The following is a 19,396-nucleotide window of genomic DNA, read 5'->3' on the forward strand; positions in this document are numbered from 1 at the left end:
TAAAAGAAAACTTGTTATTGTCTTGTGATGAACGGAAATATAAAACAAAAATAACATTTTGTTTTAATGGAATCCTTTTGAGATTGGTAATTTGAATATTCATTTACTCATTTATGGACTGTTATCCTCATCTTTATAGTTGAGGTGGTCGTTGTTGTTTCATAATGTTTCAGCCAACTATTTCTCTGGCCTTCTTCAAGTGATTAAGAACAAAAACTTGGATTTATAAGACCAAAAATCCAAACTTGATCGGCTTTTGAGGCCCATGGCGCAGTGGATAGAAGCGTTGAATCTCTATGGTTCCAGGTGAACATTGTCTGAAAATAGTGGTTTTTATCCTACCCAAATCAGGTCAGGATTAGTTGGTCAAAACATGGTAATACAACATCTATAGAAGGCAGTAATTATTGAGGATACAGTTAAGAGACTCTGCATTCCTATCCTGTCGCAGTTAACCACCTGAAGAAGGCCAGAGGATGAGTTAGCCATAGCATGGTGAAACAGCAACAACTATAAAGATGAGGATAACAGTCCGTATAAAGAATGAAAATAACTTTTATACACACAACTTACAATTTTATATCAGACACTGAATAAAAAAACAGTCATAGGAATAGTAAATTATCTCCTTTTCCTATATAATATTTTGATTGCAGAAATTCCCCTCTGGACTAAAATACCATAGGTTTGCAACAACAGATGTCACATAAAAATTTATTATGTCTAGAATATTAGCTATTATCTTATGTAACTTTAGAATGACATTTTAGATACATTTAGTCATTATAATAAAATCCTACATTTCATCCTAGGAGCAACATCTTTAGACAAAGTAGTTTGTATTTTTCCCCCCGCTAAATTTAAAGCCCTCCCCCACCCCACCACCAGTCATCACCGGAAAGATATATACACATTATAACTATATTGTCCTGGCACCATTCATAACTGGATCATACACTCATAGACATACAATCGAAAATAATTTTTTCCTTCTAAAATTCGGGCAATTCTCATTGACTGAGAGCTGAAAAATCGATTATTCCAGAATACACACCTTATTTTAAAAACAAACACATCTGCCCTTTACAAATATGGTGGCTCTCTCTATACAAAGCAATCGTTTTATAAATATTAAACCAAATACAAAAATATTAACCACTCATAATCAGAAATTTACGTATCACCATGCAATAACCCCCCCCTTCAAACAATCCCTTAAACAAAATGCATAACATTTACGGTTAGCATTGTTTTTTTTGACTTCGAATCTCATTATCGAAATGACAAGGATACTAATTTTTTTTTTTACTTATATTTTTTCTATACATATGCACGCATTAACATCATGCAGATACACCCCCCCACAAAAAAAACAAACAAACAAACACACAAAACTCTGAAAAATAACATTAATATTTACACATACCATTGTTTAGTTTTCATTTTAGGCATAAACTGCTTATAAATAAGTTGACACCCCAATTATAGACACACTTTTCTTTAAAATGACAACTTCTTTTGATTCATATTATTTGTGTGTGGGGCCCTGATAGCGATTATCAAGATTAAATATGGAACAAATATTGTGACCCCCCCCCCCTCTTCCCCTCACAGGGTGGGGTGTCTATTCGAAAAGCTGTTCTTAATATGGGGATATTGCAGGTAACCATTCCAAAAGCCGTTCTTAACATGGGGAGGTTGGAGGTTGGGCAACAACAATAACAGCTGGATTATATTTTTTATGAGGGGGGTATGTTTGATTCCAGGACAATTTTTTTTTTTAAAGATAAATTTTTACTTTAGATCCACCTACACACTTTTCTTTAAAATGACAACTTTTATAAGTTTTCCACTATGCTGATTGAGAATATCTCATTTACATTTGGTGGAGACAAGTAGTTTTTGTGATATAAAGCCCTGTATTATGCACTTGAAATCACGAACAACAGAAACAACCATACTTTAATTTTTCTATGAGGGGGAAGGCATGTTTCAACCAGGCAACATTGGATAACGGGTTCTGCTAGTAAAAGTATAAACTAAAAAATTGGCACTTTTATATTATACAAACGAAAAAAAAAATATTGAACTTCAAGTGAAGCAATTGTAATTGTTAAGTCTCAAAGTGTAACATATTCAAAAATTACAAAAAACGATAAGTTAGAAAAATTATTCATGAAAAAGGACATTTGTAAAATCTAGCGATTTAATTTCAAAATCTACTGATTTGAATTGGAGAGGTAATTAAGTTTTCAATTTCTGGGAAATCCTATGCCAATTTCGGAAAAGTAATTTTGAAAAGTTTTTAAATGGACTTGAAATTGAATTTTGTTTTATTTAAACAGTTAAGCTTAAACAGTTAAAAAAGTTATTTTTAAAAACTTCACAAATTATGTATATATGTTGTGTTTATTTTTGTTTTCTCAATAAATTCTGTCTGCTACAAATTGTGTTTTGAGTTACTTCCCCTTTTGCTTACATCATGTGACCCAATATGTCTAACCTTGTAGCCTTATCGGAACTGTTTTTTATGAATAATTATTTTTCTACTTTATTGTTTTTTGTAATTTTTGGATATGTTACTATTGGAGAACTAACAATGATGTAGGTACCATTAGGAAATAAAAAAAAGGAAAGGAAGGAAAAAATAAAGGAAAGAATAAAAGAAAAGAAAAAAAATGAAAGAAAAAGACAAAAATTGAACTCACCTCGGGTTTATTTCAAGAGTTGGTTGTAAAAGTCTGAATCGTTCTTCTTGTGATTTGTCAGCCAATGTCGTGCGGAGAAAGTGCCTGGCTGATCCCATTTCGACCACAGTCACAATGCAAGGGTGAGACACTAGACGTTTAGTAACCTGAAAAATAAAAAATGAAATTTCAGATTAGTATAATTGATTTTTTTAAAATTCCTTAAAACCAGAAAAAATTGTAAATACAAAAAAGACATTCAATTGAAAATAAAAAAATTGGTACTTGTTTAGTTAAATCAAAACATAAAAAAAAAAAAAATGATATTGTACGTACCCGTTATGGAATTAAGTTTTCATACAAAAAAATTTCACTTTATTTGATTAAGTAGCTTTTTTTTTTTTTTTCAGAGAAAAATTAAATTTTAATGAGATCGATCGTATCCTGCATCTTGCCTATTTTGCATATGAGGAGGGAGCACCAGGGGAGATAACACCATCACTGCTTAAAGTTTGTCAAAATTTGACGAGATTATTTAGAAACATGGGCAGAAAAAATATTTTAGTTCGTTTTCATTTATTTTTCAGAGTTTCTCTGTCCTTTTTCATTTTGTCCTTTGTTAATCCCTTTTTGGTTTAAAGGCACCCCCTCCTCCTCCATGAACTAGACAAGATGGCAGGATATGATTGATCTCATTAAAATTTGATTTTCCTCTGTAAAAAAAAAAAAAAAATCTACTTGATCAAATTAAGTGAAATTTTTTATGAAAACTCGATAACGGGTAAAAGGCAGAGTGTATGTGTTTGTATGTCTTGCAAAAACTTTTGACACACGCGACGGATCCTGATCAGATCGGTTTCGTTTTGAAGCTCGATGCCTTGGACGACAAATATCGAAAAATTAGCCAAAAACATTTATTCCTTCACCTTCAAATGGGCAGTTTTGTACAAGGAGAGGAGGGGTCACTTTTTCGATGCCATTTTTGCAAAGTCATCATACGTGCTGGCAATTACTAGCCTTATTTTGAACGGCAGCGAAGTTGTATGTCATGGTGGCCGTGGGGGTTAAGCGGTTTGCTTTTTTTCCACCTTTATTTTCCTCCTTCGCGTTACAAGTCCGACCTTGCCTGCCTACTCTATTTTTTTTCTTATTTTGAAGTTAAAGTAATGAGATTTTTTCCTTTTAAAACAAAAACTGAATTACCGTTTGCTTTTTTTTTTTTTCCACACCTCTCTCCCCCCAGACAGCATCTATTTTTTTTTTTTCTGTGTGTATTGACTTCTTACTACACTACCTATCCACGCCCGGGCAATGCCAGATATCTCCACTAGTAAAAAAAATAAAACTGTTTTTTTTTTTGTTTTTTTTTTACAAGGATTTATATTGTGATGTAAATGTATACTGTATATAATCTATTTTACAGAACCTCTTTCCCCAATGCCACCCATAAAATTGTGAATAAAATTCACAATCCTTTCTACAATCTAACCTTAATTCGTACAAATAAATTTCAGTCTATTTCTATATTATCCATCAGGTTTGAATCAAATGACCAACGCGGTTTATTTTACCATGGTTCAATGTTAGGCTCCAAATGTGCATTGATCAATACTGATCACTATTTGGCTGTTGTCCTGGGCAGCTTTTTGGAGATGAATGTGTCGTGAGAGATGAACAGTAGTTTTTTACCAAATGAAGCAATTACTTCAAATAACTTATTAGAATGGCTGTGGCTCACTTTTGTGATCGTCTCATCAGTAAGAGATGCGATTCTGAATGGACTTCACACTTACCAGATGTTACCCTACTCCTCATGTTTTCACAACCAAAATTAACCTGGTACAAAGAGAGGAGTGTATCAAATACTCTAATATTCATTCTAATGTGGAGGTGGGGGGCACCATGCAGAAAATGAGTGCATATAGGTGGGTACAAATTATCTTTTCATTCTTATTTGTAGTTGTTTCGAAAACACTAAAACTAGGGCAAGCAGTCATTCAACTTTCTTTTATATTGAGAGATTTTAAAGATGTTGTACAAATTCATTTTTATGCTTCTATTTTGTTATCCACACTCCAGGCAATTCCAGGTAGGTTTGTAAATAAATAAAATAATAATAAATAGGTGAAATATGAAAATCAATAATTTTTTTTCAATTTAATCAAACAGATGCAATTTTATTATTATTATTATTATTGGAGAGGGGGGACAATTTCTGTCTGAAATTTAAAATTTTTTTTAGGTGATTTAAAAACAGATTATATTAGCAATCATCTGTGCCAGACTAAATATTTATCAAAATAAATTGTAGCTAAAGTACCTTCTTATACTGCCAACAACATAATTTTTTTGTTAGATATAATCAGGTTTTGAATCAATACAATTTAATAATAACAAATGAAAATTGGCTAGTCAGAAACAAATTTGAATCTATTAACTTAAATGTTATAAGTTTGACTTCAAAAACCGGACAAGATAACTTTATATGTTATATTGTTATTAATTGGGAGGTGAGATTTCTGTCCAATAATTTTACCAGCAATAAAAACCATTCACTTTCCTACCTCTCCTCCATCATTACTATGTGTCTGCACAATACAGTGTATTAATTCACATAATGACAACCATTAAGGCTTAAGACAACAAAGATATGTAAATGGTAAATTACGTATTCATGGGACAGATAACAGGTTTAAAAAATGTAGATATGTTTTAGTAGGTGTAAATTCACCTAGATCCAATGAAAAAAAAAAAAAAAGAATGCAATATTGTATTATTTGCACTACGAATCTCATCTGGGTTGTTATTTTCACAACATTTCAGCCAATGTAACCTCCAATCTTCTTCAGGTGCATCTTTTTTTGTTGTAAATTACGTACAGGTTCTCGAGTTCAACATAAACATTCCAGAGTTGCAACAAAGGCACACGAAAAAGGTCGAAGGTAATATCAGCAAAAAATGTTATGGAAATAACAATCAAAATGAAAATAGTAATCCAAATTATTAATCCTTATCTAAAAAAAAAAAAAATTTTTAAACATACGAGGTACCTTCAATAAGTTTCCAGACTTTTTTGTTGTATGTGCACATTTATTAATAGTACACACATGAAACTCTAGTCCCTTCCGAAGTTATCTCCTCTGGCTTCAATGCAGTTGTACCGTTCCAACAACCTCTGGAAGGCTCCATGAAGTCCTCTTGTGTGAGTGTGTCAATGACCCTCGTCTCAGCCTCTTTCATCTCCTCAACTATCTCATAACAGCAGCCTCTAAAATTTTCCTTGAGTTTAGGGAATAACCAGAATTTTTAAATGGGACACAGATTCACCATCCTAAATATGGCAACATGTATTCTGGTCTGGACTATAGGGAGGGTGAGGAAGTGTCCTAATACCCATCTTGGTCAAATAGTCTGTGACAAGGATGGAGTTGTGGACCGATACATTGTTCTGGTGGAAATTCCACTGATCCGATTTGAAGAGTGCTGGCCTCTTCTAACGAAACTCTTCCTGAACTCCCCTAAACCCTCAACATAGTATTCCTTGTTGACTGTCTGTCCAGTGGGAACCCAGTACATGTAGATCATGCCTGTGCTGTAAAAACAAGGGATCATCATAAGTTTTTGGATGGATTTGCTGTTTGGCCTTCTTGGGTCCAATTGGAAACTGATTTAACGTACCTCATAAGTGCTACACTATTTAACTAAAAAAAATTAAGACATTTTCATTTGGAAGGAAATATATATTTTTTTAATGGAAATGCGTTCTCATCAAAACCTTTGAGTTCATATATTAAATTCATTGCTCTTTCTGCTTCTTGTAAAATTGGTACTCTCTAAAATTGTAAAATTGGTACTCTCTAAAATTGTAAAATTGGTACTCTCTAAAATTGTAAAATTGGTACTCTCTAAAATTGTAAAATTGGTACTCTCTAAAATTGTAAAATTGGTACTCTCTAAAATTGTAAAATTGGTACTCTCTTTCTCACACCCAAGGCTGTTTTTTATCTTTACAAATCATGTTTGATCAAACAATGTACAGAATACATGTTGCCATATTTAGGATGGTGAATCTATGTCCCATTTAAAAATTCCTGATATATTGCAGAAACGTATCTGTAATTTGATTGGTCCCATCCTTTCTTCTTCACTGCAACCTCTCTCTCTCTCACATACGTAATGTTGCTAGTCTCAATCTTTTCTACAAATATTATTATGGCATGTGTTCTTCAGATTTGTCTGATCTATACCCTGCTTCCTTTGTTCCAGCTCGTTTAACTTGTTGGTCCAAAGGTCGTCATGATTTTGTTGTTTTAATACCTTATTGTAATACAGCTTCCCATTTCAATAGCTTCTTTCCAAGGACTTCAAGGTTGTGGAACTCTTTCCTGCTCACTGTTTTCCTTTTACCTACAACCTTTGTCTTTAGAAGACTATGGTCAATAGGCATCTCCTGCCTTTGCGATAATCATTTTTTGTTCTTGTTAGCTCCTTATATCAAGTGGCTTCATGCCTTGTCTCGAGCGATATCCATAAAAAAAAATGTCATAAGAGGTACATGTGAATTTTATGTCTTAATTATAAAAATGATGTGTTGGTTTATGACGCGCAACACCAATTGAGGTGTCTTTGTATTGGACAGGATATAATACTTTTGTTTTGAACCAGATCCAAAAAGTATTTTTTTTCTTTTATTCAAAGTTATTCATTAATCTAATAAAATTATCTTCTGAAATTTAAAAATTCGACCTAAATAGCAGTTAAGCTGATATATCAACCTGATTCTGACTAGACAATTTTCATTTGTACCATGTTATATTGGCACAATAATGGTGTACTTTGTTACAGTTTATTTTTTTAAATTATGTATTCCCCGTCTAGATTTTTTTTACTTATGATAAAATATCAACAAAGGAAATAACTCATATTTTAAATCGAAGAATATAAAAAGAATTGTACCTCTTACAAATTAAAATTTTATTTAATTGTCTCTTAGTTTAGAAAATAAATAAAAATTATAAACTAAAATAACTTCACTGTATCCCAGGCAACATCTGCCTGTCTTTTTAGGGATGTAATTGAAAAGTCTTATATGAAGATCAAACAACTTTCCTCAAGTTAATAGTAATGATTTAATTAATTTCTATTAAAAAAAAAAATAAAATAAAATAAAAAAAACATAAAAAAAACCCAAGGATTTTGTCTTTCGTAGCATAGTGATTCCAATATCCTCATTTGACATTAACCGGAGAGTAAGAATGATAACTTCTGCATTTGGAAGACTAAAAGAAAAGATATAGAGCACAATACATTGATAGTTGCTGTTGTTGTATATGTAAGTATGAAAGAGAATGGACTATATTACACAGAATATGAATTTAAGTTCAGTGTCTTTGACTTAAATGTTTACGAACTATCCGTGGAGTAATATAGAGATAGATGAAGAAATGCAGATATCAGAAAGCAGGTAAACATCTATAACTCCATGAACAATGTTAGATCAACGAAAAAAACACAGATTTTATGGAAGAAAGATTGAGATGACAGCCATTAAAGAGATGGGCTGACCAGATAAGAGTTAAGACTTGTATGTTGCTCTTAACATCTGAAAGACTAGCCCAAGACTGTGACAAATGGTGGAATTCTGTTCTCAAGCATGTAGTGAAACTCTCTGGCATATGCACATAATTATAAAAAAAACTTGTTTAAGTTATATAAAGATGAAAAACACATATATACACACAAACAAATTAATAATATACAATTGTAGAGTGTACAACGAATGTACATATATACCAAGACAATTGCAAAAAAAAACAAATAAAAACGACCTTCAGTCGATATTGAAATGGACATAAGTGGATGGTAACATTTAATGTTACTAAAACTAAGATTTCTTCTTTAACAACTACAAAAAATCTTCTTAAACATTGATTGCCATGACAAATAACACCATATCAGAGGGTTCATCCTCCAAATGCCTTGGCTTAACATTCGATTGCAACAATATTTTGAGGGCATTGCTATGACTGCTGCAAAGAAAGTAGAAACTCTCTCTCTCTCTCTATGTTACTAGAAAATTACTTGCATCACAGAATATCCTATATCTTTACAAAGCCACAATTTGCCCATGCATGAAGTATTGTTGCCACATCTGGGCTGGTACATCTACCACTAGTCTCTCTCTTTTAGGGTCCCAAAAAGAGCTTCAATCTAATGGGTCTGTTTTACAAGTACTTTAATAGAATGTGTTCTGATGAACATTTGTGCCTCCTCGACGTACATACTCTTAACTAACCCAACAAGCAGAAAAATCCCACCCTTCACTGTCAAGGCTCCTAGACATTGGAAAGCTCAATAGTCCCCCCCCCCTCAGACAGCTAAACTTTGGAATTCCCTCCCCGTTTCCTGCTTCCCTAACTGTACTAAGTTTAAGTGTAATAAGAACAGACATCTCACTAGTCAACTCCCTATGTAGGGAGTTGACTAGTGAGATGTCTGTTCTTGTTAGATATGTACAGTCCCAAATAGTAGCCACTAACAAGTGGCAACATGTTTTATATGGGGTGGAAAAGAGTATAAAAAAAGGTGTATTGTCAGAATGGAAGCATCTTTCAGTAATAATGATTTCGCTGATTAAATATTACATTCTTAATTCTTTAATTCATTAAAAACAAAAAGAAATCTTGCCATTTATGATTTCACACTTTCAATATATGTCAAAAAAATTATTTTTAGTCCTAGTATTTCTTTTTATTTTCAAATTTATCAGAAAATGAATTGTTTTATTTTGGAGTGATAATCATAGTGAATGTTTATGAAGAAAAAAATAAAGACATACAAATATGTATTTAAGGAAAGTTTATTAGAGTTTATCTGAAAATTGACTAAATTATTTGAGGAAAAATTTCAATAAAATACAAGGCAGAAAATATTGCTTGTTTAAATCAGAAAAAGGAAAAAAAAAACAACTAAATTCTTTATTTATTTATAAAAAAAAAAAAAAAAAAAAACTGAAATCGTTTTCATTAGAATGTTGACTGTACATTTGAAATATGTGTCACGAATTTAAATAGCAAAGAACAACCTTTGATCTTACATTTCAAGTTACTTTAAAAGATTTCCTTCCAAACAGGTTTGAAAGTGTTTGCCTTTTTTATTCATTATTGATAATAAACATTTGAAATATTTTTAAAATATAGAAGATTTGGTCATGTATATCTCTAAAGAAAGAAAACAAAAATTGTCTCTCCAAATCAGTACAATACATTAAACAATTTCCAGAATGATGTTTAGTAAAATTATACAAACATTTATTCATTTTCTACAGTGAAAAATATCAGCCATATATTTCTTTCTGGAGTCCAACCATATTTGGTATAAATAAACTTCACTCTATGTCTGTCCAACATTTTCAGTTATGTATTGCCAAGATATAGCACGTAAAATTGTAAACTCACTGACACACCTCTCTTAGCACTGCCTCGATTTTGGCTATGATGACCCCCTTCAGTTCAGGAATAATCTGGATATTGTTTTAATAGACAATGTCTTTGATAAACATATGAGGAGGTTAATGACTGGTGAGTATGAACCCATTCAGGATTTCACCCCCTACTAATGAGACAAATCAGCAAAATGTTCCTTGCATATCATTAAACAGAAATAAAATAAAAAGACTTTTGTACATTTAAAATCATTAATAAAATTCAAAATTCTTTCTGCAATCCAACCATATTTAGTACAAATAAACTATAGTATATGCCTGACTTGTCCACCAAGTTTTAGTTATGAATGTCCAACAGTGTTTTTATATTGCTGAATAGAACACAAACATTTTTTTCTACTTTTCACGCATGATTGTAATAAAAGCACTTTTTTTTTATCAAATAAAAATAAGGAAAAAACAATCTGATAAATTTAATTTTATAATTATTTTTTTTCAGCAAAATAAGCATGAATAATAAAAAAAAAGAAATGAATAAATTACTGAATAACTTTTCAAAGAGTGATAAAAATTTGGTAGAATTTGAACTTTTGAATAGAAAGGGATTTAAAATGGCTTTTAAATTCCTTATGAAATCCTTCTGTATAAATGACTAGCATGGGTGCCCGGCATTGCCCCGGTGTTTGGAGGTGTATGCTGAGCACCCCCCCCAAAAAAAAGCGGTCAATTTTTTAAACTTTGACCCCTATTATGACCCCTTAAAATTTATTGTTTTGGGCTCAAATCAAGTTATTAAGTTAGATCCATGTCCAAGGAATCTATATCTAAAATTTCAAGTGTTTAGATCCAAGATTGTTGAAGGAGTTTGGTAGAGTTCTCAAAGGTCAAATCGTTGAACTTTGACCCCATAACAGCCAAATTTCTGGCCAAAAACCGATCACATCGATTTTCCCAAATCTCAGTACCCTGTATATCAAATTTCGAGTCTGTAGACTAAAAATTGACAGAGTTATTGCGTAGGGAAATGTACACAGACACACAGAGACACACAGAGACACACAGAGACACACAGAGACACACACACACACACACACACACACACACACACACACACACACATGTTCACTTTTATATATATTGGCAGTTTTATAAGCATTTGACATCCAATAATTTTATATAAAAGCATAAAAAATAACATTAATTACAAGGCAATACCAAGAACGTACAACTAGCTATATTATATAGCAAAGATACACATGCTTTGTGAGGCTAAAATTTTGACCTAATGCCCTTTAACTTATCTCAATAGAAATAATGTTCTGACAAGCTGATGCCATCTTTAACAGGTGGAGAATTAGTCAATAAAATATTACAGGCATTTTCTATTGGCCATTGTTCAAAACATCAGTCTCACCCCTAACTTCCCATCCACAACAATAAACGTTTCTTGGTAGTTTACAGCAGTTTATAAACAATTCACTAAAATTTATTCTTTGTTTGGGCAATCCTTTTTTTAAATTTTGGTGTATTTTGGACCAGATCAGCACAATACCTATTGTATTAATTGAATACAAGTTATCATTTTAACTACAGGAGGGAGTGTAGATCCATAGTTTTCTCAACAGTGTTAGTATATAAATTACAATGGGGAAAATTCTTCAATAATTTTTAATTTAACTAGAGACATTAACTGTAACCATTTTCTTTTTTCTTATGTATTTATTTACTTTTATATATAATAATAATTAACTATGAAAAATATTAGTGTCTGCATAGATTTGCACCACACTAAACAGTTGTGAATAATAAATAAGAATGGAAAGTCAGAAGAGAGAAAGCACTAACCAGACTTTCATTGGACGAGTGCAAAGAGGACTGAGATCTTGGAGAGACTTGATGCCACCCAAATTCCAGTGAAGACTAATAGTCATTGTCAGTGAGAAATCAATGACAAGCAGCCGTTGTAATAATATTTGCAAAGATTATCGAAAGAGTATTTGAAATCTGGGGAGACTTGTTATCCAGACTCCGGGGAACACCATTGGTTATTGTCAGAGAGTAATCTCTGATGATGGTTTGTGTGAGAACTCCTAGTGAGTACAAATAATTATAAGCCGAAGGGAACTGAATCTGACAAAAACAAAATTAGCATGATCAGCCCCCCCCCCCCCCAAACACACACACATCACACAAAATGGTCATAAAGGGTTATGGAAGATGGAAGATCAAAAATTACCCAGAGCTTCTTCTCTGGATGGTATAAAAAGTATTGTGATCCTGAAGAGATGTATGTTGACTTAGATTTCAGAAAATATCAACAACAATACCAGAGAGAAATTAATGGTAAATGACTGTTGTGGAAACACTAACGGATTTGTTATGGTTACAGAAAAAAGTGGAGTGTGCTGGAAATCTGGGGAGACTTGTTGTCACCTAGACGGCAGAGAACCCCACCAGTTGTTGCCAGTGAGCAATTCCTATAAATAATAACTTATGAGAGAAAACAAATAATAATAAGTATTTGACAATTTATATGTGCATGCTATCGAAAGAGGTGGAGAGTACTGGAAGTCTGGGGAGACTCGTCACTCAGCTTCCAGGGAACACCACAGGTTGTTTTTAAGTAAAGATCTTTGATGCCATGTGTAAAAGCTCCTTGTGAGCCGCTAACGCTAACAACAACAACAATAATAATAATAATAATAATAATAATAATGAGCAACAGATGTTGGATTCGGATGCATAACTACAAATCAATCTAGATTCCCATGAAGTTGATTTGAAAATGTTGACATCACGAAGACATTTTTTTTTTTTATTTTAAACTGTTTTACTCAAATATTTATAAAATATTTCATAAAAAAATGAGAATTAATGATTACAAGTAAAAATAGAATTTATCGAATTTCAAATTTTATTGTATATTTTAATATGGAAGAAATGTGTGACCAATTCAGTATGACAAATAAGGGAGATAACCCTCGGCTTAAATTAAGGGTCTGACACTTTTAAACATCATATGTCAGAACTTAACTGTGGATGATTTTTTTTTTCTTGTTAAAAATATATCGAACACATGTTCTACTGGATCATTTTACATAATTTTTGGAATTTATACTGATTTCAACATAGCACCGAACCATAATACTTGACTTTTGAGATTAAATGTTCCATAAAAAAAAAAAAAAATGATTTGCTATTTGTCAGTTTAAGGACCTCAATATTCATTTACAAATTACGATGGTAAGAAGTGCATTTCTACCATTTTTTTTTAATCTGTTGCTGATCGATTAAAAAGGCAGACATTATTTTATCCAGTCTTTTCAACAGTTGTGTTATTGTGAATGATAGACATTATGTAAAGGAAAACATCCACTTGTAGTTGTCAGTTTGCAAACCTTGACAACATTAGTTCTTAAATCATCATTCTTTTCAAAGACATTACCTTGTAGTCCTAAAATGGTCACCCATCTAGTACTGACCAGGCTCAACATTGTTTAACTTCAATGATTGAATGTATTAACATGATTATAGTCGTGTAGTTCTCTCCCACTGCAAGAACTTAGACACCAGGGTCGGAAAGTAGGATTGAGAAGTCAGCACCTTAGAGAAGGGGCACTCTGACCTGCAAAAAGTGCCTGATCAGGCCCCTGCAGCATTCCCCGGCGAGGGTGCCTCAGGCGAACAGCAATAAACTAACCTCTTCTCAAAGAGAGAAAGTAGCCTGGGAGGGTAGACCTCCAAGAAACGCACAGAACTAAACTCCCACCGCCAAATCAACCGGGACCGGATCATTACAGGAATGGTCTAATCTCTGTTGATTTTGGGGGCACAGGAGAAATGATTGTAGCCTTATGAATTATTATAGCTTCCAATCAAAAGTAATTCTGAAACCTTTAAACTGTGCAATTGAAAATAATTTCTGGCTTAAGTTAGGTGAGTAAAAAAATGGACCTGAGGTTTACTTTCGACAACCTCATAACAATTGCTTCCCCTGTTTTGCTGTTTAGTACTCACAATTAATGAGTGATGTTTCTGACAAAAGGGGAAGAATTGCTGTTTTCTAGGTCAGAATCCATTTGATCTAATACTTATCGTTAGCTAGTTTTTGACCTTGAAGTAATACTTCTTTTTTGCTCCTCACATCAAGTAACTTCATGCCTTGTCTGATAGAATTTCCATTAAAAAAAAATTCGAAAAGATAAAAATGTTGGGTTGATTCAGCTTTAGTATAATAGATTTTTATGTGAATGCTGCTGCTGATTATATTTGTCGCCTAAACATGAATGACTGATTGTTGCTGATAAAACGATAAGTTAAGGACTGTTGAGTAAACCACATGACATTTGTTTTGTTCAAGACAGAATAGTTGATCTTTGATAAAGAAAAACACTAAAAAAACGAGTTGGGAGTCAAAACAAACAAACAAAAAAACAAACAGATCAGTAAAAAAAAAAAAAAAAAAAAAACTAAATAAACTTACCCTTCTCTCCCCCTCCAAAAATAACAAAGCAAAATAGTAAAAAAAAAAAAAAAAGAAAAAAATCTTAGAAATGGGAATAATTTATTGCCCAATTTAGTGATTTTTTTCAGAGATTAATAGTAAGACTTGGCATTGCTCGGGATCCTAATTTCCATAAAGTATGTACAAGGTGCTTTAAGTTTCCAGACTTTTTTATACAAGCATTTAAAATTGTCATAGACTCTTGAAAATTCAGTATGTTATTGCTATACATCTTATGAAATGATTGACCAATTTTTATGATTTCAGGTTCAAATGAACAGCTACAGCAGGAATTAGAATACACCCTACTAAAGCCTGATTGTCCCAGCTGGTGAATTTCAAAAATGCAATTTGGACGTGAGGGCACTTTAAAAGAATGATATGCAATAAAATTCTGTTTTAAACTTGGAAAAAAATGCCACATAAACGTATGGAATGCTTCAGACTGCTTTTAGACCATCTTATATTAATCAAGCATCAGTTTTTGAGTGGCATAAGAGATTCAAGTAAAGCAGAGAGGATGAGAGGTGTGGAAAAAATAAGTCAGAACACCAGAGTTGATTAGCCAAATAAAGAATTTCATGGATAAAGACTGTTATGTGTCTATAGAGACAATAAGTGCACATTTTGATGTCAGTGTGGGAACTACTGTACACGCAATTATTTGTGAAGAACTGAAGATGCAGAACATTTGCAAAGTTTGTCCCAAGTGTGTTCCACCCTTTTCACAAACTATTTGTTTGTTTGTTTGTTTGTTCAGTTTATTGGCCTATCAACAGCTGCATGGTCATTTAAGGCCAAATAAGTTCATTTTTTTTTTTTCTTTGGATGTCTTAGTAAGGTAGGTGTTCTTTATTTTCCAGTATGTCAAGGTAAGATTGGAGGAAGGTCTGTAAGAGATTTGGGTTGAAAAGTTTTTTTTTTTTTTTTTTTTGGTAGATTTATACTTTGGAGGAGAGGTTTACCTCTTTCAAGTAATTTAGAATTGTTTTTTCATTTATTTTTTCAAAGAGATCTTTAATGTTGTTAATGCTGTAGTGTTTTTGGCGTAGGGGAGCTAGGTCAATGCAGTTAATTAAAAAATGTTTAACGGTGTAGTTTTCTTGGCAAGGTAAGCATTCAGGTGGATTTTCTCCTTTTAATAGGAATGAGTGGGTGATATTTGTATGCCCTGTTCTTAATCTTGTAATGATCACTTCTTCTCTTCGGTTTAGTTTAGATTTGGGATTCCATTCTCCAAGTGTAGGTTTGATTTCTTGTAGCTTGTTTTTTGTATAAGTGTTCCATTGTTGTTGCCATTTTGTTTTGATATACAGGTTTATGGTTGGTTTAAAGTCAGTGTAGGGGATTTTTATGTTGGAGATTTCCAAGTTTAGTGACTCTTTAGCAGCTAGGTTAGCTTTTGTATTCCCTAGGATGCCAATATGGCTTGGGATCCAGCATAGGATGATTTGTTTTTGTGTATGAAGAAAATCGAGTTTGTTTAATAGATTAGTTATTAGCGGATTGCAAATGTTCTTTTCTTTTAATGAAGTTAGAACTGATAAAGAGTCCGAAAATATTATAAACTTGTTTGCTTGATCAGCACTTATAATATTAAGGGCCAGGTTTATTGCTGAGGCTTCAGCACTAAAGATGGAAGACCTATCAGGTAGGCGTTTTTGGATTTTTCTTTGCCGATAAATAGCAGAGCTTCCGACTTTTTCTTTGGTTTTAGCTCCGTCAGTATAAATGTGTTCATAGTCCGGATAGTCATGAAGAATGTCATGTATTTTTTCCATATAGATGGGTTTGATTGTGTTCGATTTGGGGTGTTTAGAGAGATCTAATAGTATAGGAGAGTGTTTTAGATGTTCGGGTGGGTTTACAGCAGTTTTGGAAAGCCAGGGTGGATGTTTCAGTGTAGAAGCTTTGTGGATTTGCGAGATGTTAATTTTGGCTTCGTCTTTTATTTCTTTCATACGGAGACCATAAGGCTTGATTGCTTTTTCCTTTTTTTGGAATAGGATTTGGTGTTTGGGGTGAAAGACACTCTGGTATATAGGGCTCGAAGTGTTAGATGCAAGTTTTGTATAGTATTGTAGGGCTAATTTTGTCCGTCTCATTTCAAGTGTAGGTTCATTCGCTTCTGCATAAAGACTCTCGACTGGTGTAGTGGGAAATGCTCCAAGTGCTAGTCGGAGTCCTTGGTGGTGAATTGTGTTCAGTTCTTTAATGTAGGATTTTCTTGTTGCACCGTAGATAAAGCAGCCATAGTCCAACTTTGATCTTATCAGTGTTTGATAGAGTTTTAGAATTGTTTTGCAATCAGCTCCCCAGTTTGTATGAGCTATGGTTCTCACAAGTTGCATTCTTTGGTTGCATTTTTTCCTTAAGTATTTAATGTGGGGTATGAAGGTGAGTTTTTTGTCAAAGGTGATTCCAAGATACTTGTATTGATCCGTAACTGTTAGTCTATTATTGTTAATTTTTAGCTTGGGGTCAGGATGCATTTTTCTATGTTGGCAGAAGTGAACACATTTTGTTTTTGTTTGAGAAAAGCTGAAGCCATTTTTGGTAGCCCAGCTAGTAATTTTGTTGATGCCTAATTGTAGGTGTCGTTCAATAGTGTTCATATGTTTGGCCTTAAAACTAATCATGAGATCATCAACATAGATGGCATAGTTTGTTCCGAAGTTTATGTTATTAACTATATTGTTTATTTTCACATTAAAGAGTGTAACTGAAAGAATTCCACCTTGGGGAACTCCCAATTCTTGTTTTTGAGACTTTGATAAGATGTTTCCGAGTCTTACTTGGAAGGTTCTGTCACTCAGATAGTTTTTGATAAATGTTGGCATTCTGCCTCTTAGACCTAGTTCATTAAGGTCTTTTAATATTCCATACTTCCAAGTGGTATCAAAAGCTTTTTCTATGTCAAAGAAAACTGTTACCACATGTTCTTTGAGGATGAAAGCTTCTCTAATATAGGTTTCCAAATTTATGATATGGTCAATAGGGCTTCTGCCCTTTTGGAAGCCTGCTTGGTGTTCAGAGATTAGGTGATTTCTTTCTAGATACCAGGATAGTCTTCTATTGATCATTCGCTCGAGGGTTTTGCAGATGCAACTAGTAAGTGCAATGGGACGGTAGTTTATTGGATCTGAGGGGTCTTTTGAAGGTTTAGGTATGGGAATTATAATGGCATGTCTCCAAGTGTCGGGGAATTTTTCATTGATCCAGATATCATTGAAAATTTTGAGGAGGTATTCTTTTGATTTCATTGGCAATTCTTTTAGGAAGACATAGGGGATTTCATCTGGTCCGGCTGTTGAATTATGGATGTTTTTGAGAGATTCTTCTAATTAGCACATAGTAAGGATTTGATTGTAGTATTCAGTGTTGTCTGAATGGAAGCGGATTTGTTGTTGTTCTGCTTGGTTTTTGATGACTTGGAATTCTTTGTTCCTATTAGTCGGTGAGGAGTTTTTGGCAAAATTTTCTGCTAAGATTTCAGCTATTTTTTCTTTGTTAGTGATTTTGACACTGTGATGGATGAGATGTTTATTAGCTTGTTTAGTGTATTTCCCAGTAATTTTGTTTATCATGTTCCATATTTCCTTAGGTTTGGTGTTTGAATTTAGTTGGCTAACATAAGTTTGCCATGTTGATTGCTTAGCTTGTTTAATGGTTCTGCGAGCTTTGGCTCGGTTTATTTTGTAATTTTCTAAATTTTCTTTAGTTGGTTGGCTATTAAATTTTCTGAGTGCTGTTCGTCTGGCTCTGAGCGCGTCTTTGCAATCTTTGTTATACCAAGGCTTGTTATATCTTGTCGATGGGGAGCTTTTAGGAATAGTTTTCTCAGCTATAATATTTAGAGTATTGGTGAAGTGGGTAATGTCATCATCTTTTGTTAAATTAGCTTCTTGCACTAGGTCTGTGTGGCACCTTTTTTTGAAATCTTCCCAGTTGGCCTTATGCAAGTTCCATCGGGGTGTTTTAGTGTCATTCTCTGGTTCTTGACCTTCTAGGATGATCGGGAAGTGATCACTCCCACAGGTCTCATGATGTACATTCCATTTATATTCTGGGAAAATACTGGGTTCTGATATGGTGAGGTCAATAGCCGAGAGTGTTCCAGAGCTAGGGTGAAGATAGGTGTTGGTTCCGTTGTTAAACAAACATAGTTGGTTTTCATCTAGAAAATTTTCGATAATTTTACCTCTTCTGCTTGTTTGTTTGTTTCCCCATAGTTCATTGTGGCTATTAAAGTCACCCATGAGGATAAAAGGTTTAGGGAGTTGTTGGATCAATAAGTTCAAGTCTGTTTTATTTATGTTTTCATTAGGTGGCAGGTATAGGGAGCAAATTGTTAGCGGTTTTCTTAGACTGATGGTTACTGCAACGGCTTGTAGTGTTGTATTCAGTTTGATTTCGCTTTGAATTATATTATTATTAATTAGAATGGACACTCCTCCGGAGGCTCTATTTCCTTGTTCGTGTATATAATCATAGGTTGTATATCGTTTGATAGGTAGTGTGTTCTGAATTTTCTTATAAGTTTCTTGTAGGCATATGACTGCTGGGTGAAAAGAGGCAATGAGAAGGTTCAATTCGTCGAAATTTGCCTTTTCACCTCTAATGTTCCATTGAAGGAATACTGGTTTATAGGTCATTGGTGGTAAGGTAATGATCCTCTGTGCTGTGTTTTTTTTTCTTTCTTTTTTTTTTTTTTTAGTTGATTATGGGTTTTAGTATTGGTGTTGATATAAGGTATGGATT

The 19,396-nt window shown here is 33.2% G+C and overlaps 1 protein-coding gene across 1 annotated transcript in view; it reads right to left on the reverse strand.

The window, feature by feature from the left end:
- Window positions 1–19,396, reverse strand: part of LOC145254560 (heat shock protein 75 kDa, mitochondrial-like) — a 421,952-nt gene that overhangs the window by 102,303 nt on the left and 300,253 nt on the right. Inside the window, exon 16 of the mRNA XM_080113123.1 lies at window positions 2,709–2,854. Coding sequence (XP_079969249.1) covers window positions 2,709–2,854 — 146 coding nt within the window. The remainder of the gene's footprint in view (window positions 1–2,708; window positions 2,855–19,396) is intronic.

The sequence above is a fragment of the Euprymna scolopes genome, chromosome 3, assembly GCF_053919585.1.
Source record: "Euprymna scolopes isolate OS-2025 chromosome 3, ASM5391958v1, whole genome shotgun sequence".
NCBI lineage: Eukaryota > Metazoa > Mollusca > Cephalopoda > Sepiida > Sepiolidae > Euprymna > Euprymna scolopes.